We start from the raw sequence: 23,457 nt of genomic DNA, 5'->3' as shown, positions 1-23,457 counted from the left end.
ACAGCTCCGCCGCTGTGACGGACCGTTGAGCCGAGCAAAATACACTAAGAGTTAGACCTAACACACTTAGCTAGTTTATCTACTCTGGAACTAGCTAAACTAGTTTTAAATATATTTATTCTTTACTGTCGGGTCACTTATTACAGGTTCAGCGAGCTGCACGAGACTGACGGGCTGTGAGGAGAGGGAGAGGAAAAGAGAGCACCCCGTTTATTTTCCCCATTTTATTATCCAGTTTGTGTAAATGCATTAATTATGTTTGTTTTTTTCATTAACATAAAATAAATCTCACGTACCCCCTGCAGTACTCCAACGTACCCCTAGGGGTCCGCGTACCCCCATTTGAGAACCACTGCTAGAAGGTGTACAATCTGAGTTTTTCAGTCACAGACAAATCTATTCTATTGGGCAGATATTTATAATCTACATTTCCTGTTTGATATATAATGGGTCTCATATGCTTTAATGGGTCCATTTTAAAAATAACTTTTGTTTCATAATCTTGTTGATTATGCAATTAAGTAGCAGTCTTAAAGAGGACATTCTGCTCATTTTCAGGTTCATATTAGTATGTAGTGTCTCTACTGCGACATGTCTACATGCTTTAATGTTCAAAAAGCTCTTTGTTTTTCTCATACTGCCTGTGCTGCAGCACCTCTTTTCACCCTCTGTCTGAAACCAGAGCCCAGTCTGCGCTGATTGGTTAGCTGGCCGGCTCTTCTGTAATTGGTCAACAGCTTAGCGATGTCCCGCCCCTTAGCCTGTCACCTACAATGTGTTTGAGCGCTAGCCTATAGTAGCGTGAGTGTTACATAGTGGGGAGTATTTGGCCCTTAGAAAATAAAGCTTATGAAAATGTGATATTTACATGTTGTGTGATGTTTTCAGGACTGATGGCTCCAGAGTGACATGCCATGGCTTTAATGATCCCCCCGGTGAAGCTCAAATGGCTGGAGCACCTAAACAGCTCATGGATCACGGAGGACAGCGAGTCCATCGCGACACGGGAGGGAGTCTCGGTGCTCTACTCAAAGCTGCTAGCTAACAAAGAGGCTGTGCTGCTGCCCCAGCAGGTGCTGTGTCTGAAAGGACCCCAGCTTCCAGACTTTGAGCGTGAGTCCCTCTCCAGCGATGAGCAGGAACACTACCTTGATGCTCTCCTCAGCAGCCAGCTGGCCTTGGCCAAGATGGTCTGCTCTGACTCTCCCTTTGCCGCGGCCCTGCGCAAACGTGTGCTGGTGCTGCAGCGCATCTTCTATGCACTTTCCAACAAGTACCACGACAAGGGAAAAGTCAAGCAGCAGCAGCACTCTCCAGAAAACAACTCGGGCTCAGCGGATCTGCACTCGGTCAGCGAGAGGCCGCGTTCCAGCACCGACGCCCTCATCGAGATGGGCGTTCGTACCGGCCTCAGCCTTCTTTTCGCTCTTCTGCGCCAGAGCTGGATGATGCCTCCTCCACTCAGCCCTGGTGGAGGTCCCGGGGGCAACATAAACTTGTGTAATGATGTCATTCACACAGCCATTGATGTGGTCAGCTCCCTGCCACCCCTCTCTCTGGCCAACGAGAGCAAGATCCCACCAATGGGGCTGGACTGCCTGGCCCAGGTCACCACATTTCTGAAGGGGGTGACCATGCAAAACTCTGGGGCGGATATTCTAGGGCGGCGGCTGGCCTCAGAGCTGCTGCTAGGGCTGGCCTCCCAGAGGGGCTCCCTGCGCTACCTGCTGGAGTGGATCGAGATGGCCCTGGCTGCATCAGCCGTGGTCAGCGCTATGGAGGAGAGTAAGGGGCTGCAGAACCAAGAAGGGCTTATTGGCTACGAGTGTTTCATGAACATCCTCATGCAGATGAGACGCTCTTTGGTAAGTAAGCATTCACAAAACTGTCGGATTGGATGTTTATTTGAATATGCTTGTTATTGATTGGAGCTGTCGAAGTGCTTAAAAATGCCATGCCATTGTCTGTTCAACCTAATTTCCCTTGTCCCTATTAATAGCTCTTGATTCTGCAAAAATGAAGTGAATCTGTATTCTTTATTGTGCACGTATTATGTGGTTAGGAATGATGAACATATTTATTTGAAGTTGATCAGAGAAGCCAATTGTCATTTAAATGAATTCTTACCAAGATAAATACAGAAATACTCCTATGGAGTATTATTATTGGTACAATATATTTTTCATTCAGCCTTCTTTTCTCTCGATAGAAAGCTCTGCAACAGTTACAAACTAAAAAAGATGAAGATTCAATCACTAACATGTATTTATATATCTGTATGTTCAGTGGGATATCTGAAAGCATTTACTTGTAGTTGCTGATTAAAGACGGGATATCCTTTAAATTAATAACAAATACAGACCAGAAATAAATGTCATCAATTATATAATATTATATATTGTATAGTGTTTTCAAAGATTTTTGACATGTATCACATGACGTGGGTTGTTTTGGATTCCTACCAGATTGAATAAGTACAAAGTGAATTTGATGTCATGCTCTCATTGATTTGTGTTTTTGTTTATGTCAGGGCTCCTCGTCAGATCGCAGCCAGTGGAGAGAACCAACGCGGACGTCTGATGGCTTGTGCTCATTGTATGAGGCGGCACTCTGTCTTTTTGAAGAAGTAAGATATTAAGCAGTATTTTATTTTCAGGACTAGTTGTACCTAACACCTCAACATGCTTATTTATTAGAGCGGATGAATTCTTGTGCGAAAAAGCCATACTAGTTACTCCTGTGAAAGTTCCATTGTAAAAATATGTTGGGCTTTTCTAATACCTAGATATGATTTGAAGAACACAAAGATTATCCCAAATAGAATCTCTCTGGAGCAAATCTTTCATAGAATACTCTTTTCTTCCAGGTATGTCGAATGGCATCAGACTACTCTCGCACCTGTGTCAGCCCAGACAGCATGCAGACCGGAGAAGCACCCGTGGTGTCTGAAACCTGCGAGGTGTACGTGTGGGGCAGCAACAGCAGCCACCAGCTCGTGGAGGGCACACAGGAGAAGATCCTGCAGCCCAAGTTGGCGGCCAGCTTCGCCGATGCACAGACAGTAAGAGAAAAGAGTTTGCACGTCTTCTGTAGAGCTTGGTGAATGCAGGCCTGTATCCACATAGCCCCTTTTTTGGCAGAAAGGCGCTGGCAGGCAATGTGCTGCATATGGCAATACAAGTATTTCACTCAGAGGCAGCAACATCCAATATCTGCTCCAACAAAAGGGCTTTTTAGTTTTTCTTATGATAGTTTCTGTCTGCGAGACAAAAACCAACTTCTCCTCCAATTTCTACAGGGATGTGACTGGCGTTCTTCTGAAAATGTACGATATGTTCAAATGTAAGCACTTGGAGCTTGCGCACAAAAAGGTCGGGCTCAGATAAAAGACGCTAGGTGCCTTTTCTCGTGGCGGCTGCATGCCACGGCTTGCCCTCACTCCTCATTAGAATGTTTTTATCAAAGACACTGGCAATCAGTAAAAGGCGCTATGCAGACACAGTTAAGAGAGGACATATCTGTAATATTCGTATTCATTAATAATCAAAGTGTAGAGAAACCGCCATGAATTTCTAGAGGAATTTTGCTTAGTTTTGGAAAAAGTGTTGTTGACTTTAAAGAAAGCGAATCAAAGCATTCATTCTACTGATCAGCTTGAAACAATGGCTTGGCATATACATGATGACATAATGCAAATAGTGCATTGCTTTCATCTACAGCTGTAGACTTTTACTCTGCAAGATGGATGAGCAGTGCTCTGTGTTCTTCTTTTTCTGGAAGGAAATTAAACTTGCACAACAAAGATAACAGTTCTTTATTGCAAGTTGAATACTCAATTCTGATTCCGCTGCAAAAGTTAGCAGACAGTTGCTAAAGCTCCTCTGATCAAGGCCTATGTGTAGTCATACAGACACTGATCTTCTTTGTATTTTGCAGATTGAGGCGGGGCAGTACTGCACTTTCGTTATCTCGTCCGACGGCTCCGTACGGGCATGTGGCAAGGGCAGCTACGGCCGCCTGGGCCTCGGGGACTCCAACAACCAATCGACACTCAAGAAGCTCACCTTCGAGCCCCACCGTGCCATCAAGAAGGTGTCGTCGTCCAAGGGTTCAGACGGCCACACGCTCGCCTTCACTACGGAGGGTGAGGTGTTCAGCTGGGGAGACGGTGATTATGGAAAACTGGGTCACGGGAACAGCTCAACACAGAAATACCCTAAACTCATCCAGGGGCCGCTTCAGGGGAAGGTAGGGTTTCACACAAAATGGCTTGACACAATGGTATGTTATTGATATGACATTAATGTATTATTTAAAATCCAGTAACATATTTAAATGTATTCTATATATATGATCTTTTTTTTCCTACTTCATCAACACATCTATTATTTGTCTTGTAGCTGCTCACTCCTATGCATTCGGTTCAGAAAGCAGTATATGTATATTTGCTTGTGCGTTTACCAGCAGTCATAAAGCATGAGGATGTGTGTTGTTATGGTCAGGTGGTGGTGTGTGTGTCTGCGGGCTACAGACACAGTGCTGCAGTCAGTGAGGATGGAGAGCTGTACACATGGGGTGAAGGAGACTTTGGAAGATTAGGTAAGTTGCTGAACCAAGTCATCCTAAAATGAATGTGTAGTGTGCAGTTTACAGATTCCCAATGCATTATTGAGAAGGATGCAAGGCTCTTCTGTGGGTGGAAAGGGTTCTGATTCAGCTTTGACATTTTACAGTATGTGTCATCTTCTCCGGATATCACCCTGAATCATCATTTGGACAGCTTCCATTTAAAGGGGCCATATTATACTCTTTGGGGTTGTCCCTTTCCTGTTGTATGTTCTATAGGTTTCTGTGCATGTAAATGGTCTGCAAAGGCTAAAATCCCAAAGTTCCCTTCTCTCTCACACACTACCCCCTGCCTGGAACGCCTCCATTGGACATCATTATGTAAGATTGGCGCTTCTATTGGCTAGCGCTCAACACATTGTAAGTGATAGGCCAAATGTCGGGACATCTCTAAGCGGCAATGGTTTCAGACGGAGGGTGAAAAGAGGTGCTGCAGCACAGGCAGCATGAGGCAAATAAAGCACTTTCTGAACATTAAAGCATGGAGACATGTCGCAGTAGTGGCACAAAATACTAATATCTACCTGAAAATGTGCTTAATAGGGCGGCTTTCAAATCTAGGCTGCATCGTAGTTTTGAATACACAGGAAGTTAGATGTGCTTATGTGGATACAAACCGTATGTATTGCCTTTTTCACCCTCCATTCAGGCAAAGAAAAAAACTCCACCTTTTGTAATTTGGACGTGTTAAATGTTTCATTGTTTTGGAACACAGGTCACGGTGACAGCAACAGCCGAAACATTCCTACCCTGGTTAAAGACATCAGCAATGTAGGCGAGGTGTCATGCGGCAGCTCCCATACTATCGCACTGTCAAAGGACGGACGCACTGTGTGGTCCTTTGGAGGAGGGGACAACGGTGGGTTAACCCTTCAACATGACTTGCATGTTAAATGTCATAACAAGTCTGTACATTTAAAGCATTTTTGAAATGTATCATTTTGCAGAGCTTGCAATTTTGTATTTGATTGTCTTTAGATGTCAGCGTGTCAAATTGCACATCAATACAGTGTGTGTTTATACTGATGCCCTCTAAAGAGAAACCATGTGTTCTTCCTGCAGGAAAACTAGGTCATGGTGATACTAATCGAGTGTACAAGCCAAAAGTAGTGGAGGCCCTGCAAGGAATGTTCATTAGAAAAGTGTGCGCAGGAAGCCAGTCGTCTCTCGCCTTAACCTCTACAGGACAGGTAGGACATCGTCGTTTACCAAGACTGGTTTTTAGAGGAAAGGCAGAGGCTTGACGTTCTTTAACATTTGTCCCTTTGAAAGAATTCCATTCAGCTGTTAATGCATTCCCTAGTGACAGCTGGTTGGCCAATAACAGTCATATCTTTTAAGGTCAGGACTTGTTACGGAGCATAGCTCTCCTTTCATGCCTTTGTCTTTACGTCTTAATCGGGATCCCCATTAGCATTAGCATTGGCTGCTCTTCCTATGGTCCCACACATTTACACGCGATATAAACTCAAGTTCTTCAAGAATGAATACCTATATCTATATTTTCTACTACAAATACAATACATAGTAGTTCATGACAGAAATAACACTTATAATGATCTCTTTTGTGGCTACAGACATGTTTCATTCCAAGAAAAAAGGGTATTTAAATAAACTAATAAAGAAAGGAGGATTCTTTCACCACATTTAGTTTCTTATGCCATTACCCATAGTTCATAGTTGAATACACACAGAAGCAGTTCAGTTATCATTTCTGATTATTTTCATTGACGACCGATCTTTAGTATTCTCTTGAGCATATTCAACTGTTCATTTTTTCTCTCAAAGATATACTCTTACTAAAACAAATGCTTATGCTGATTCATTGTTTTTCCCAGGTGTATGCTTGGGGCTGTGGTGCTTGCCTGGGGTGCGGCTCTTCCGAAGCCACAGCACTCCGACCCAAACTCATCGAGGAGCTTGCTACCACCCGGGTGGTGGACATCTCCATAGGGGACAGTCACTGCCTAGCCCTGTCGCATGGTAGTTGTCTCTTCCCTTTTTTCATGCCCTGTCTCTTTGTTGCATTGCTTTGGAACCACATTGAGTTTCATAACAGTTTGAAAGAGGGCAGAAGTATAGCTTGGTAGTGCTTGGTAGTGCTTGGTAGTGCTTGGTAGTGCTTGGTAGTGCTTGGTAGTGCTTGGTAGAGCTTGGTAGAGCTTGGTAGAGCTTGCCGCAGATGTACTGGGTCTCTGCTTCAAGGACTAGGGTTCGAATCTGACCCAGGACCATTTACTGTCCCCTCTTTCAACTCTGTCTCTCCAATGAAGGTGCTGGTTGCTAAAAACAGAACTGATGCAATAGCATGATGTAATAGCAAATAGACCATATTTGTTTAAGCTAATATGTAACCTTAGCGCACGTCATTATTATTCAATAATATTGTGCAGTGAGAAAAAAAAAATCAATACAGCCGTGTCTAATTTTGTGTTGTGTCTGTTACTCAACCTCCATCCAGACAACGAAGTATATGCATGGGGCAACAACTCCATGGGTCAGTGTGGCCAGGGGAACTCCACAGGGCCGATCACCAAGCCCAAGAAGGTGGTGGGCCTGGATGGAGTCGCTATTCAGCAGATCTCAGCCGGCACCTCCCACAGCCTGGCGTGGACCGCGCTGCCCAGAGACAGGTCAGTTACAACACAGTAAACACACTGAGTGGAGCCGGAGTAACCGTGACGATAACCTGGGTTTTACAGGAATTATTCACATGAGGGGGGAGTGAGGGTAAAGGCCAGTGCTGATGTCACTACAGCCCTTGACTACTTTGTTTTGTAAAGGTTGTTTAACAGGTCAAAGGTCAGTAGCTGCGTAATGTGAAATCTACAGCAGTTTTGTTTCCCTTCTGTGTTACAAATAACTCACGAGTGTGTTAGATTCTATTTTTCATTCAGAGAAATTGTAACAAAAGTTAAAGTACTAAATAAGGTTAGATTAAGACATTTTGTATGGAAGATTATTTATTTACATTATGGGAATTGTAGGATCCGGCCCTTTTTAAGCTCAACCTATTCCTCAGATAAGATGTTGCTGCTTTGATTTTTGATTTTTAAATGCGCCTTCTGTTAGTCCCCTGACCTTATGGAAGTGTGATTTAAAATCACTGGAGAACTGCTTTAGGAGCAAACTTATCACAATAGTTGACAAATGATTTGAACAACGCAATTCATAATAATGGTCAGACATTAGGGAAATATTTCTTACTCCATCCCCATATTGATGAGGAAGTACATTCACATTAAAGGTGGGGTAGGTAAGTTTGAGAAACCGGCTCGAGATACACTTTTTGTGATATTCCATGGAATGCTCTTAACATCCTGATAGCAATGAATATCTGAAGTGCTTTCACAAAAAATCCATAAAAAATGTCATCTGTGGAAGCCGTAGCACTGTAAAAAGCACGACCAATCATTTTAGCCGGCCCGGCTAAAGTAACTGGATGGCCTACCTGCCTGTCAGCCTTCCATCTGGGCACAAACTTATCTCGTGCCCTCATTGGTCATGTGCGCGTTCGTGTGTGTTGGGGGAGGGGCTCTGTAAGGAAGTGTCAGATTTCTTCCGGCTGTGTATTTTCAAATGCTAGCGCACTCAAGCTGGTTTCTCCAAAATGACCTACCCCACCTTTAAGGGAATTTGATTTGTAAAAGTTTTGTTACGGCTTCAATGTACAAAGTACTTCTGAACTGATACGTTTAGGAAATGCTGTTTCCCTCCAGATTACATTTTTTCTATGTCAATAGAAGATAAACTCTGATTCCATTAGAGCTCTACATGTAAAGTACTGAAGCACTTAAAGTCAATATTTACTCTCTCTGGCTCTCTAGGCAAGTGGTGGCTTGGCACAGGCCCTACTGTGTCGACCTCGAAGAAAGTACCTTCTCCCATTTGCGATCCTTCCTAGAGCGATACTGTGACGGCATCAACAGTGAAGACCCCCCTCTTCCATTCCCATCCTCCAGGTAAGTGCATGCACACAGCCTGCAAGTCACCATCAGTGCTAGTGTCAATTGGCTCAGGTGTCATTGCCAAAGACCTTCGAAGCATTAGGAAAGGGGAGATTTACCCCGTTTTTTCTATTTGTTTTGGAAATGGCAAATGAAAACATAACCAGCCTGAACGTTTTGAATAAATAATTGCTTATATATTTGCAGGGAGCATCATAACTTCCTCAAACTGTGCCTTCGGCTTCTGTCCAATCATCTGGCTCTGGCTCTGGCTGGGGGCGTGGCCACCAGTATCTTAGGTCGGCAGGCCAGGCCCCTGAGGAACCTGCTCTTCAGGCTGATGGACTCCTCCGTGCCGGATGAGATTCAGGAGGTAGGAAAAAAGAACGTGCACTGTCGGGCATGTTGGGAAAGTTGTTCGCAGCCTCATACAGACAGTAAGACCAAACGGAGAATACGTCAAGGCACAAGAAATGTTCAGGAAAACACAGTGACACTATGATATTTTATTTTCTGGGATAGCAAGAGTGGCGGTTCTAGAACATTTGACATGGGGTGGCAAAGGGGGGGCAAGAGGTCATGCCAGGGTGGCATGGGAGGGTGGACAGTACGTGATATTTTGTACTGTGTATATAACCTATTTATTATTAAATCATGCCCTAACACAAGTGTTCTTAATGCACAAGAGAAACAAGGTGTTCAGACAAACAAACTAAAATATAGTATACAACATCAGAAAATACTCATGACACCCTAGAATTCTGTTTACTGTAAGTACATTAAAAGTAGGTAGTTATAATTAAGTACACAAATGACATCACCCATCTCTTCAGAGAGCTAAAGGTGACCTGTGCAGCAAGACATTTCAATCAATATTTGTCAATACTAAGAGCTGCTAGATTGTGCTGCTGTGATGGAATATGTAAGGAGAATAAAAACATACCATGTGGTCCAGCTGGAGTTTCATCTGCCTCCTGATCCCTGCCTCTGTCCTTCTTTCTGACACTTGTTTTTTGTTGAGCGGTAAAGCTGAGTGTCATCTACATGACATGAAGAAAACGGAGGTCTCTGTAATGGAGGGTCTGTCAAAGTGACAAACTATTCAACTGCACATTGTGTTTCCTACAAACCATAACAATAATTTTTCTGAGATATGTCCGTTTCAATAATTATCACATTAACTATAATTTTGAAACTGGGAGACATAACTGCTTGGCTCTTGCTTTTGTATCCCCCCTGAAAAGGCTTGTAATCACTGCGTAATTGGACCAATTATTTTTGTGCTTTTCATTTCCTTCGCAGAAACACCGTGTTCCTTCTTCTTGATTAGCACTTGGGACATAAAGACAGTCATTTGCTGCTAATGTCAACAAGCTCTGAATAATTTACATCACCTGCAGCAGAGGAATAAGTCGGTGTGTGTTTGTGCCATCAGGCGGTCATCGAGACCCTGTCGGTGGGGGCGACCATGCTGCTGCCTCCGCTGAGAGAGAGGATGGAGCTCCTGCACTCCTTGCTGCCTCAGGGCCCCGACAGATGGGAGAGTCTCTCCAAAGGACAGGTACCCTATGCTATTTACACACAGACGCAATGTCACTGGATTCATAATTATCACCATGTTTTTCCATTTCAAGATGTTTCCGGTGTTTTATTTTGTTATCATGTATGGATGCTTCCAAACTGAGCTAAGACTAGACACTTTTCTATATCGTTTTTTCATATCCCATTATTCTAATTTCTGTCAGAACCTCCAAGTTAAAAGCCACTGACAAATACGTTAATGTCCTTGAGGTTTTTATAGATTAACAAATGCCTATTTAGAAGGGCCTTTAAGTTAGCTGCTCGGCTAATGGGTCTCTTTGTTTGGCTGCGTGTTCTGAGCCTCGGCCTCAAGAGCACGCCCCATTTGACCAACATGCGAAAGCTGCCCGTACCCTTAACTCTAACCCTAGTCCCGCTAATACAATGTCTTGAAGATACAGTATTTTGAGGAACGTTTTGAAGTTCTTGTGGCAGCGTGGACAATAATGGCATCTTCATGGTTTATTGAACTTCTGTAAGTGGCGTTGGATAAAAGCGTGATTCAAATGTTATGTAATATATAATGTGCAGACAGCGCCCAATAGTATGCAATGTAATCGCTAAGTTTTACACTTGCTAATACCGACGTCATGCTACGCAATGTTGGATTGGTGGACATTGGATATATGATAATAGCCAAAACCAGAGAGTGACTGTTTTGGCCGGTGACCGGTTAAAGGTCAAAGGTAAAACAAGACATGTAATACTCTATTACGAAAGGCCATGCTAACCAACATTAAGGCCAACTGGGGAAAACCCCTCCGGTGACTGACCTGGCGTTGTCCCCAGTATGAACCTCAGTGTAAAGTTTCAAATGAAGTGTTTGGACTTACAGGGTCAGCAGTGTTATTGAGATGTGTGTGTCCCACAGAGGATGCAGCTGGACATTATCCTGACCAGTCTCCAGGACCACACCCACGTGGCCTCGCTCCTGGGTTACAGCTCCCCCGCCGACGGCCCGGAGGTACTTTGTTCTGGCCCGGGTTTCACAGCCCCCCCGGACCCCACATACAGCGCCACAGCAGGACACCCCGACACACACCTGGCTGAGATCCTCATGAAGACGCTGCTCAGGAACCTGGGCTTTTATACCGTGAGTGGATGTTCTGTGCAGCTCCATCGGAGAGCATGGGGTTTGCTCTTATTGATTTCTCTGTGTGTGTTACGCAATAACACACCATTATTACTGGGGTCATATCGATCGATTCTGGACCGACAAAGGCAGACATTACTCAAGAAGGAAGCCGTCAGTGAGGTCGACATCTTTTTCCACCATTGTTCCACTCCACCATGTCTCCGTCTCCCTCGCCTCTGTCAATATTGGAGTGGTGGCAGAGCATGACTCATATATATAATCCTTTATCTTCACCTGCCACCTCTTTCCTGGCACATCAGGGGCTCGCTTCTGTTCCTTGGCTTCTAAAAGATGGCATTTCATTGATTAAACCACACACACACACACACACACGCACACGCACACGCACACACACAGTGATTATGCAGGCCTGAGAAATGAATGACGATTAGACTGCAAGGCTTTCTGAATATGAGTCACTGCTTTTGAATTCATTACCTCTCAGTGTATTTTCTCTTTGTGCTCTTCTTACGCCTCTCTTAATCCATAGAGCCCCGTCTTCTTCTATTTTTTGAAAATCACAAATTGAAAAACACAAATCTAGATGAAAGAGTATAATAAACCAAAAACCAGTTATTCAATGCTGACCTTCTAAATGGCACAATACCAAGAATCCAGAATACAAAAGCTGTAAGTGGAACAAAGTAATAATTCTGTAAACATTCACCGAATATCTAACTTGCTCATGGTTACCATTTTCAGTAGAACAGTACGTTCCAGTTTTATTTAAGAAATGGTTGAGGAACAAAGTGAAACCATGTTTTAAGATGCATCTAAAAATAAAAATGTTGCAGGAGGACAACAAGCTTCTGGATAAATGAATAGATTCTAAGGACTCATCCAAGTCATTGTGTTCAAGGCTGCTTTACATTCTAGATCCATTTGATAGCTGTTTTCAAAACAAGCTCATGTTTTCCTCTGTGGCTTGAAATCCAAAAATGTTCTTGTTTTTATAATAAAATAGTAATTGGTCATTGATCCTGCCTGAATGTCAATGTTTTGTCTCAGAATACAATTTGTTTCCTATAAAGTAACCGCTGGGAAGTCAAATGATTTGTCTTCTTCTGAGCCTCCCACAGAGGCCTCATTGCCATACTGACGAGCACATGAGTGAATTAAGTCGAATGATGAAGGTTTAACAGCGGCAAGCAAGCGAGATAGATAATGTTAAGTAAACCTTAAGTCATGCCTGAAAAAAAAAGTATATATAAAATAATTTGACAATCACTAATGACCTTTTGCCAACAAATCACATTTACAAAGACTTGCTGGCTAACGATCTGCAGGAAATCCATATGGCCCGTTCCAGAGCCTCCAGCCAATCAATATAATGTCACGCCATTAACTTGATCCGTGTCTCAAACTATGCCGAAAAAATAATGGAAATACTCGAATTGTACTTAAGTACAGTACTTGAGTAAATATACTTTCCAACACTTTAACCCTTCCAGCTATAAGGTGACAGCCAATGAAATGTGGTGTGTCGAACATCCTCTGTTATCAAATCACACGCCTTTTTTCTACATTACACCTCTTTTTTCTACATTACACCTCTTTCATCTTGGAAGATGCCTTTTATTCCATGTTATTGTTGATGTTCTGATTTGTGTGTGTGCGTGCTTGCAGGACCAGGCATTTGGTGAACTGGAGAAGAACAGTGATAAGCTGCAGCAAGGCATGGCCTCTTCCGACAGCAGCCAGCCTGCTCACCTCCACCAGCTGCTGTGCTCGCTGCAGAAGCAACTGTTAGCGTACTGCCACATTAACTCCGTCACCGAGGTACGCACTCTCAGCTGTGCTTGTTGATGTGAAGCCTGATCTCTCCTCCAACTGTTTTATCATGTACAAATAGTGTTTACACAATCAAACTGTCTTCATGCAGTTATTCAAACTGCTTGGTCTCGTGCCATTGGGATCATGTGACACTGTTGAGATGACAACATGATGTTTGTCTACCTGAAAGCCAGGCGCCCCACGGCTAATTCGGTCAATTTGATGAAGTTATTTACTCGCTACTGCACATCTTGTTTCAGAACTCACATGGGCTTGCTTAATCTTTTTAATAATTACATTAAATTGCCTTTATTGAATACAAACATGTTTGTGTCACTAATGCATGACTCAAGTTAGTGCTATTTGCATACCCTGTTGATCGTTGAGCTTATTCTTGAAAACATTTAGTGGATATTAGTGGCTTTTTATTAATCACAATTTCAGTAGGTGTGATTAACAATCTTAACACCAGAGTCTTATGAAAACATTCTGATCCTCTTGTTTGTTTGCAGAACTCCAGCAGCGTGGCTTTACTCCACAAGCATCTGCAGCTCCTGCTGCCTCACGCCACCGATATCTTCTCCCGCTCAGCTGCTCTGATAAAAGAGAGTTCCTGGAACGGCAGCATACGAGAGAAGCTACAAGGTGAGGAGGATCTCTTTTCTGATCAGGGAACAAACCTTATTGTTTCCCTGATTACGCTACACTACTTTGTGAAAGATAAACACATATACAGTTCAGCAGGGGAAGAGCTAGCTAGCTGTTAGCAGCCCATCTACAGTATATTCCTGCCTCGGTCGAAAACAGTTAGTTAGCCAACAAGCTAAATAATGTAGCTAACGTTAAAATGATGATGCATTCAAACTTCATTCAGTAAACATGGTGAAGGCAAAATATAAATCAACAAAATGCATTCGTATCGAATGTAGATTTTGGGCTTAAAACTTGCATAAAAAAATGCTTTCACAGCTATAAATAGATATAAATACATCCATAAAATAGGTATTGAAGAGGGAATTCTAACCTGTTAAACATTCCTATCAAAAGCCAGCATGACAGCAAAACAGCAATCATTAATAAAGAAGTATATCTTGAAGTAAATGGGATTTATTTTAATTTGATTGTCTTATCGAAGTGTAGAAATTCACAGCTACTGTCATGGAGTACGACATTTCTAGTATGGTAAATTCTAGATAAATTCTCCACTTATTGACGGTGCAGAGTAACCTGCAGTCATCAACACAAAAATAATAAGGTTATGTTTTTGTAATTAAACTCAAGAATAATGTATTGAAAGTAAACTTAATATTAAACATTTCTTTCCCTTTTGACAAACACCATTTTAGTTTTTTCTTTGATCGGTACCATTGTTTTGAACCTCTGTGCTAACCATGTCTCTGTCACCTCCAGATGTGATCTACGTGTCGGCGGCAGGCAGCATGCTGTGTCAGATAATCAACTCCCTGCTGCTGCTTCCTGTGTCGGTGGCGAGGCCGCTGCTGAGCCAGCTGCTGGACCTTCTGCCTCCTCTGGACCGCCTCAACAGGCTGCTGCCCGCCGCCTCGCCTCTGGAGGACCAGGAGCTGCAGTGGCCTCTGCATGGTGAGCATGTGATCTGATCTTTCACATTGTCTCTCTAAAAATCTATAGTTGTAGATCTCTCAATACCTTAATATCCCCTTAAGAACTGAAACTATTTGGAAGCCTTTTAGTTTTTGAGCAGTATCATTTATGCTGACGTTCCATCTGTCCAGGTACCTCAGACTTTGCTGAGCCGGGCTCGGGGATGTCTCTGCCGCAGCCGGCGTTCTCCTGGGTGTGGCTGGTGGATCTGGAGAGGACTGTTGCCCTGCTGGTGGGCCGCTGCCTTGGTGGGATGCTGCAGGGAGCCCCCACCTCTCTGGAGGAGCAGGATACTGCTTACTGGCTCAAAACGCCTCTCTTCAGCAACGGCCTGGAAGTGGACATCACTCAGCTGGGTAGGGAGCGGACGGATACAGAACTGTGATGGCTGATTCGTGCATGTTTTTAATGTTGATCACAGGTAACAGGCATTGGAGTAAGGGCAGAGCAATATATCACCATTATATTGAAAACATTATTCAAAATGAGATATCATTTTGAAGAGGGCCTTTTATGCTTTTTAGGTTGTTCCATTTCCTGTAGTGTTATATAGGTTTGTGTGCATGTAAATGGTCTGCTAAGGCTAACATCCCTGCAGAGGAAGTTTCTCTAACTGGATACAGCAGACTGTTTGAGATGGTCTATTATTTGCTCTTACCCGCTTGGTCTTTAAATCCACATGAATGCTGATCATTTATTAATAATTGTTATCTTTTTATACTTTGTGAAAACTACAACTGTCAACCCTGCAATATTGTAACAACATTAATATTGGTCAAAAATATATTCTTTTATAGAATAATATCTTTAACTTTTAACCTTTTATTCCATCATATGTTGCTTCCTCAGTGTTCTTTTATTAAAGATGAGAGTTGAAGATAGAGGGGGTGACCACAGCTCTATCAGGTGATCTATTCAGCTGCCCCTCAGTGACTTGTTGAGATGATTATGTGCTTGTTCACTTGTGTCCTCCAGACGCCTGCATCAGCTCATTACTTGAAGCGGCGCTGTCCGGTAATGAAGAGCAGAAGCCTTTCGACTGCACACTGCGTCCTGAGCTGAGTGTCCTGGTGAATTTGGCTCTGTGTTCCTCTAAAGAACCCGCCAACAGCCTCTGGATCAACATGCAAGACTACGCCATGAGCAAAGGTCCACAGCTTTGACTAAGCATATAATACATCTATTGTCTCCATCATTAGTCTTGTAATGACTGACTGTACTGTGTGTTCTGTTGCAGACTGGGACAATGCCACTCTCAGTAATGAGTCACTGTTAGACACTGTGTCCAGGTTTGTGTTGGCAGCCTTACTGAAGCACACAGGGATGCTGGACCAAGCCTGTGGAGAGGGCAGGTACTGTACCATGACATTTATGATGTGTCTGCATGAAGGTGTGCACACTGTGCCAGTCTAAAATTAACCTCACATGTCAAAAGTTTATTTTTTTATATTTTCCCATCAGGTACCAACCGTCCAAGGCTCTTGCAGAGGTGTATCGCAGTGTCTATAAGGTGCGAAATCGCCTGCTCGCCTGTAAGAACATGGACTTCATCCAGACAAGATCCTCTTCACGTGAGAGGAGGGTGAGTGATCAAAAGTTGCTCGCACACTCGGTCTGCACACTTAATAGTAATTGAATCAAAGTGAAAACCACAGTAGGCGTTGTATTTGATACAGGCAAATAATGTGTTAGAGGCCCTATCATGCTTTTGTGTGTTATTACAATCGGGTTGCAAAACATGATTTTTTTTATAAACAATATGTTTATTTTAAGGCCAAGACAGGACATCATTTAAATGTAAAAAAGTTTAGCATCATGCAGAATAGTTAAAACTGGTTACACAATGGTACCAATTTCTTTAAAGTCACCTTTCATGTTGGGGAAAAATATATATTTATTTAATTCATTTATGTTTGACTTAAATAGTTTCCCACAGATTGTTCGATTTATTTAAAACGATATTGTGAAAAATTATGCATTTGATAAAAGAAAATGTTCCTTTTTTTTCTTTAAAAAAAAAAAGATATATATATATATATTTCCCTCATGGATGTCACATGGTTTCACAGATTTCAGACAATCAGGACTCTATGGACATGGACCCTCAGGAGCACTCGTTCACACGCACCATCGACGAGGAGGCAGAGCTGGAGGAGAGAGTGGACCGCGAGAGAGAGGAGGGTCACCAGGAGCAAGATGACGAAGAGGAGGACAGGGAACACGAAGTAATGACGGCTGGAAGTAAGTACGCCTACTCCAACTGTACGTCTATATGCTTTCATTTCACTTATCATTAGGAACATCATCATCATTTTAATATTGACTGCTCCTATTCATTCCCATTTCAGCTTTATTACAAAAAGGTACTAAAGTATTTGAAAAGCAATTTAATTTTTTTTTTTTTTATTAGCATTCTATCCTCTTGATGTTTTGGTTATTTATTTAATAATATGGGCAGTTTGGTGATGAATCCAAACGTAATCCTTATTGTTTTTGATATTAAATAACCTTGCTATAGTATGCAGTTGTTGTAAGTTACTGATGCCAAATAATGAGTCCAGTGATCAGTTAGTTTAAGGAAAAGATAAATATTGCGGCTTCATAGAATGTCATGATGATTGTTTCATCTTGCTCGATTTGGCTTTTTCTGAATACAGTAATGATGTTGCATTTAAGTTCCTTGTTAGCTCAATTATTTGATTGTAATGTAAGATTGTTATCGTCATATCAAAATAATGTGGATGGATGTGTCAGGCGCTTCTCGATGTGCTGCATTGGCATGGGCTTTGGTTATGAACTTTGCACTCTAGTAAACCTCGAGTGTATGTGCGGCTGCTGCTTGTCCTCTAACCCAGCATCTTGTGTGTGTTTGTTTATTTGTGTATGTGCAACTTGCACACCACACAGAAATCTTTCAATGTTTCCTCTCAGCGCGGGAGGTAGCACGCAGCCGGGACCGAGAGCGGGCCAGCAGCAGCACGGGACTGGGCTCCGGCTCCGTGTCCAGGAGCGTAGGAGGAGAGGAGGACACTGTTCTGTCCCAGGAGGGCATGAGGGGCAGCACGGGGCTCCCAGAGGGCCAGGACCTGTACACCGCAGCCTGCAACTCTGTGATCCACCGCTGCGCCCTGCTGCTGCTCGGGGTGAGCCCGGTGCTGGGAGAGCTGACCAAGCAGGACCAGGAGGAGGGCCAGAGCCAGTCAGCCACAGGAACACAGGAGAGCCCGAGCTTCATGACCAGGTCAGAGTGCTGCACACCTACGGTGTAGAGAGAGTCAGGAGGGAGGGGGGATACATCAAATGAAGTCCATCAACTTTGCCCACTACAGGTGGAGCATGACGTAACTCATTCACAAAAAGAAACCCTTTATCAACACATAATTATATAAATACAAGATTAAATAAGTATCTTAACAGTTCTTAATTAATGTATTTCAAATCAAACTGTTACTCGAAATATATGCATGGTAGATATTCTCATGAAAAACCACGAGCTCAAGAGAGACCGGTACATTTGACCGAATGCATTATTTCTAAATCATGTCACACCACTCCGATGAGACAACAACTGCTGTTCCTATTCTGTGCATAAAAGCATATTAAAGTTCAGCCAAGGCTAATGTGATGTGATCACAGATCTGCAAATACAGTGTATTTTCCAAAGGGACCAAAATCTGTTTGTGTTTTCCTGGATAATATTTTCTTGTTGAGCTGCAGTGGAAAACAAGTCACACAAGGAGGGCACTTTTTATCAGATGGCTGCAGGTTCGGAGTTTTCATTGGGGTTATTCAGACGGCTGACGCCTAATATTAGCTCTCGCTGACTGTATGCTTTTTTGCAGTGGTGCAGGAGAGGCTCCTGTTTGTGGTTGGTTATATTTCACACAGGCTCCGCCCTCTACTGGACTTTATGGGTACTACCCTTAACCATGCTATGCGAGCATTCCCATACTGAGTTGCATAAACGTAGCCGGCCAATCGGGGCGAGCCTACCTGAATGCGCGCGCAGGCCCACAGTATATAAGGTGGCTACGCCTCCTGCCTGTCATCCTTTTTCTCTTCAGCGAGCAGCAAACAACTGATGAGAATGAAGCGTGAGAAGAGGAAAAGATTACCGTAAGCGAAGATGGATTCACCGCTCCTCAAGACCCGGCCCTGTCCTGCAGGCCCTGGCTTGATTGCGGGTGCCGATCCCCACCACTTATGTTTCGAATGTTTGGGGCCTGACCACGTCGTGAACGGCGTGAACCAGCGTTTCCGCCAGGGGGGCGTCTTTGACGCCCTTTTCCGCCATTTGACGCCCTTATTCAGCTCGGGACGCCCTGAACGCGAAACTGTGGTAACATGAAGAGCCTTTGGGAGCCGAAACAGCCGACGCGTTAAGAGAGCCGAGCCAAATGATCCGGCTCACTAACGTAAAAAGAGAGTATCTATAAGGGACGGCTCCAGTCAAAATTCAAAACAACCCCCCCCGCTCTCGGGGTGGACGCCCTCTCAGCCCTGGTCTGGCGGAACCACTGGCGTGAATCATTCCCCGGTCTGCAATGCCTGCTGAATGCTCCCGCTGCTCAGACGTCAGCACCGCCTGAAACATTTCCAGGCACATTATGTCTCGCCGGGTGAGGCGGAGGACCAGCTGGAACTCGACGTGGTGGAGATGATGGAACAGGATGTGGTCGGAGAGGTGCCATTTACATTCGCCATTCCGGTGAATCGACCGGCCCCGTCTGTCGAGGAGGAAGACGACAAGGACTTCTCGGTGTCGGGCGCTTCCAGGTCCGGCGTCCATGAGAGTCCACACAGGTCTGCCCGTCAGGACTTTCCGGTGGTGATGGCCTTGGCGGCGGAGCGTGTGGGGCTACCGCTCCCTCCACCACTACCACCGAAGCCGGTGAGCCGCCTCCGTCAGGGGTTCTACGGCCCGATTCGTCCGGCACAGCCGGCCTTCGTGTCGCCGGCCTTCGTGTCGCCACTGGAGACAAGGGCTCCAGTGGCTAGAATGGCGGGAATCCTCAAGGTGCAGGGCCGCACGGACACAGCGTGTCCCGGTGTGCCCCCCCTTGATGAGAGCCTATCTGCTCCCACAGGTAGTAGGTTGGAATCCCTGCTTCGGGCAGTTTTCAGACTGCGACAGGGGGAAACAGTGTCAGCTTTGACCATTATGCAGACTCTGGGTCTCATGGCGGCTGCGCACTCCGTGGTACCACTGGAATTACTAAACGGTCTTCGTTTAGATCCCAAGAGGCATAAACGACGTCTGGTGACCAACCCCCCCCTCAGTGGAGGGCAACCTCCGATACTGGGGGTCCCCAAAGCATCACGTATGATGTTTGTCAATCTTAAAAAATAATTTCCACGTCAAAAAAGTCACAGTTTGTCATAAAACTGTTGAAATATAAGACTATGAAAAATACGCAACTAGAAAGACTACAACTCCCAGAATCCCGGTCCCGCATGCTGGCTCTTACGGAACCGACTAACTCCCCTTGTGTGTATGTACAGCTCTCAACATGCCCAGACTTGTAGTAATGTTCACCTTGTTTAATACTTTTCGCCTCATTCTGAAGGAAAGAGGTGGACTTCACCTCTCTATAGAGTCCAGTAGAGGGCGGAGCCTGTGTGAAATATAACAGGGGGTTAGGTATTGTAAGCACAGGCGGAGCCCTCTACCTAGGGGCCCTATCTTTCCTATGCCGCTCGCTGAAGAGGAAGTAGGATGACAGGCAGGAGGCGTAGCTGTGGGCCTGCGCGCACATTCAGGTAGGCTCGCCCCGATTGGCCGGCTACGTTTATGCAACTCAGTATGTGAATGCTCGCATAGCATGGTTAAGGGTAGTACCCATAGAGTCCAATAGAGGGCTCCGCCTGTGCTTATATAACCAGGGTTATAATACGTGTATGGTGACGTGCCCATACCCAAATGGACCAATCTGTGGAGCTCCTCACACACACACACACACACACTCACACACTCTCTCAGCGGCGAAACTGGGGGGGGTGCGGGTGCTAGTGGAGCCTCACAGATGGGCGTCCTGCAACCCCCTCAGCACCAAATTATAAGATAAAATCTAAAATAATGTAAACAAGTGTTAAATAATTTTGCTGTAATGTACACAGCAATATAATAATTGTATAGACATAAAGAGAAGTAGTAATATATGTATATACAAAGACAGCTCTGCTCGATTCACCATTTATTTGTTTTGATCACTTTGACTTGTACTCTCCAGCCGTGTTGGGTCCTAGATTTCCATAACAATGAATATATATGTACAAAATAAAAATATATTATATTATATATATAATATATTATATATATGTATATATTATATTCTATATATATATATATATATATATATAATGGGGAAAAACTTTAACATTTGTTACTGGTGTGGTATTGGCACGATAAAGAGGATACATAACAGTTTGCTGTGTGTTTGCAGGAGTGAGAGTCTGAGTGCAGAGAGCCGCTCGGTGCAGAGCAGCCCGAGTTACAGGCTGATGAAGTCCAGGAGCGAGTCGGACCTCTCTCAGCCCGAGTCAGACGAAGAGGGTTACTCTCTGGTAGAGCACACACACATTTGTTTCCACACAAACTCAAATCTTTCTCGGCATAGATATGTATGTATTCCAGATGTGTACAAAGAGTTATCTGGATTGTAAAGCCACATCTGTCTTTGTTTCCTCTTTCAGAGTGGAAGGAGAAATGTTGACCTGGACTTGGCGTTTTCTCACAAAAAGAGAGGTAAAGCTCATTTGAAAAGCTCTGTTTAATGCTGGGAGTGAGGATGATACAGGGCATCAATCATACTCTTGTCTCTCTGTCTTTTGATTCCTGTGTGGATAGTTTATTTGCTCCTCTTGGGCCAGTTGAGCCCCAAACACAAGAGGAGCTACAAGCAAGTAAACGATGGCATGTTTCTTCCTCTTGTTAGACCATACTTCCATGACTGTGATGCCTCTTCATTCATCTCTCACGATGAGGGCTTTGCGTTGGGCTTTGCTCCACATTCTATTATCTATGCTCATGCATAGAGGGCAATACTAAATAAAGACCATACATATGTCCTGATAGTACACATAGCAGGTCATTCTTCTGCTAAGATGAAGGCTCACTCCCTTAAGAGTTTTCATGGAGTTACCAGTCACGCTTTTTTAGATAAATCATCACTGCAGATCTCATTTCTGTTGTAATATGGCAATACTAGCTCGGTCACCATTTCCCTTATCAACCAACTGCAGCGTTTTCCTCGGTAGTTTTTGGGGTAACCGATTGTTTAGGCGCATAGCAATGGTGGGCAAAAGCTTTTGAACATTTAGAGCATGTAAACATGTCAGTAGAGTAGAGGCACACAATACACATATAAACCTGAAAATGAGCATGATCGGGCCCCTTTAAACGGAGAGGAGCGATGCCGTGATGAGAGGACAAGAGAATGAGACAAGTGTTTTTGTGGTTGGTTCAAACTTCTGTTATAATCTTATTTGAGTAGAACCGTTGATATATACACGGCTATCGTCGGTTGAAAGAATAAAATGAAAATAACGTTGTCAGTCGCCTATGTTATAAACAGGTTTGGTTACGCACAACGCATTAAAGAAGGGGATTCTGTGTTTCTGTAAATCTGTAGCGCTATTTGTGCTACTCCTTACGAAACGTGTTTACCCTACTACCACACAAGATTACACCATAGTTAGGATGCTCAAACTGTGTACCATCCATTTTTAAGTAATATTGTCGCTGGCGCTGCCTGTGTTTTGCCCACCAGCCACTACGGTTACTCCAATTGGAGACCCACATTATATCGGAATCCATAATGGCTGATTAAGACTTGTGCCAGCATGTATAATAAGCATATGGCCATTTGATGAATTCTTATGGATGAATAATGCATTGCACTGCTTCAAGTGCTTTTAAGCAACATGGTCCACCCATCAAAGAGTTCTGTTGTGCTTTAATGCATCTGAAAGGCTCCTCTCCCCATCCCCCCGTCTTTAGGCTTACTCCACAGCTTCCCAGACTCCCTGGCTGAGTCCTGGTTCCGCGCCAAACTGAGCCGCCAGCGGAGCTACAGCTCGGCGTTCTCCTACGAAGAGTCAGAACTGGACCTGAGCCGCTCGCTGGGCATCCACGCTCTCATCGACAACATGGTCAGCTTCATCAGTGGCGACATAGGCCTGGCTCCAGCCTTCAAGGAGCCGGAAGAAAGCATGTCCACCAGCCCACAGGCCACTATCCTGGCGATGGAGCAGCAGCAGAGCAGAGCGGAGGTGTGGGGTTCTCCCAGGAGTTTGAATCCAACTAATAATTTCGACTTTCTGAAAGTAGCAACATATTATTGGTCATAGGGCAGCCAATATGAGTCACATACAGTCCAAGAGTTGTTCTTGTGACCCCGTTAGAATATCCGCTTGACTTCTGGAATGTGTTTTATCTCCAGCTGCGGTTGGAGGCGCTCCACCAGATCGTGGTGTTGATCTCTGGCATGGAGGAGAAGGGCAGCCTGCCCGGCAATGCAGATCGAACCAGCGGTGCCTTCCCGTCCTCCTCCCTGCTCACCTCCGTCAGGTTGCAGTTCCTGGCGGGTTGCTTTGGCCTCGGCACCGTGGGCACCGGAGCGCTGAAGAGAGAGAGCGTGCAGCTACATCATTATCAGGTAGGAGGCTGATAAACACTTCCAGGCAGTTTGCAGATGTCCCACTATTTGATTTACAATAGAGTACAAACCCTTTTATATGCATCTTTACATATTGGTGCATCCTTCTTTTTCC

At 44.2% G+C, this 23,457-nt stretch overlaps 1 protein-coding gene across 7 annotated transcripts in view; it reads left to right on the top strand.

Annotated features, from left to right (window-relative positions):
• Positions 1 to 23,457, top strand: part of herc1 (HECT and RLD domain containing E3 ubiquitin protein ligase family member 1) — a 77,158-nt gene that overhangs the window by 3,725 nt on the left and 49,976 nt on the right. For 6 of the 7 annotated variants that reach the window (XM_034105464.2, XM_034105456.2, XM_034105461.2 and 3 more), the window contains exons 2-27: positions 889 to 1,865; positions 2,531 to 2,626; positions 2,867 to 3,061; positions 3,937 to 4,248; positions 4,503 to 4,599; positions 5,342 to 5,485; positions 5,689 to 5,816; positions 6,465 to 6,609; positions 7,088 to 7,259; positions 8,454 to 8,588; positions 8,781 to 8,946; positions 10,009 to 10,134; positions 11,026 to 11,247; positions 12,916 to 13,068; positions 13,575 to 13,707; positions 14,473 to 14,664; positions 14,817 to 15,041; positions 15,661 to 15,834; positions 15,923 to 16,037; positions 16,147 to 16,267; positions 16,755 to 16,926; positions 17,593 to 17,926; positions 21,129 to 21,249; positions 21,379 to 21,430; positions 22,685 to 22,956; positions 23,127 to 23,342. In XM_034105464.2, coding sequence (XP_033961355.1) covers positions 915 to 1,865; positions 2,531 to 2,626; positions 2,867 to 3,061; positions 3,937 to 4,248; positions 4,503 to 4,599; positions 5,342 to 5,485; positions 5,689 to 5,816; positions 6,465 to 6,609; positions 7,088 to 7,259; positions 8,454 to 8,588; positions 8,781 to 8,946; positions 10,009 to 10,134; positions 11,026 to 11,247; positions 12,916 to 13,068; positions 13,575 to 13,707; positions 14,473 to 14,664; positions 14,817 to 15,041; positions 15,661 to 15,834; positions 15,923 to 16,037; positions 16,147 to 16,267; positions 16,755 to 16,926; positions 17,593 to 17,926; positions 21,129 to 21,249; positions 21,379 to 21,430; positions 22,685 to 22,956; positions 23,127 to 23,342 — 5,169 coding nt within the window. In that variant the 5' untranslated portion in view covers positions 889 to 914. The remainder of the gene's footprint in view (positions 1 to 888; positions 1,866 to 2,530; positions 2,627 to 2,866; positions 3,062 to 3,936; positions 4,249 to 4,502; positions 4,600 to 5,341; positions 5,486 to 5,688; positions 5,817 to 6,464; positions 6,610 to 7,087; positions 7,260 to 8,453; positions 8,589 to 8,780; positions 8,947 to 10,008; positions 10,135 to 11,025; positions 11,248 to 12,915; positions 13,069 to 13,574; positions 13,708 to 14,472; positions 14,665 to 14,816; positions 15,042 to 15,660; positions 15,835 to 15,922; positions 16,038 to 16,146; positions 16,268 to 16,754; positions 16,927 to 17,592; positions 17,927 to 21,128; positions 21,250 to 21,378; positions 21,431 to 22,684; positions 22,957 to 23,126; positions 23,343 to 23,457) is intronic. The other variant, XM_034105463.2, reaches the window with a different exon arrangement.

This window comes from Pseudochaenichthys georgianus, chromosome 3 (genome assembly GCF_902827115.2).
Source record: "Pseudochaenichthys georgianus chromosome 3, fPseGeo1.2, whole genome shotgun sequence".
NCBI lineage: Eukaryota > Metazoa > Chordata > Actinopteri > Perciformes > Channichthyidae > Pseudochaenichthys > Pseudochaenichthys georgianus.
Note: the sequence above shows the minus strand (reverse complement) of the source record. Positions and strands in the feature narration are given on the sequence as shown.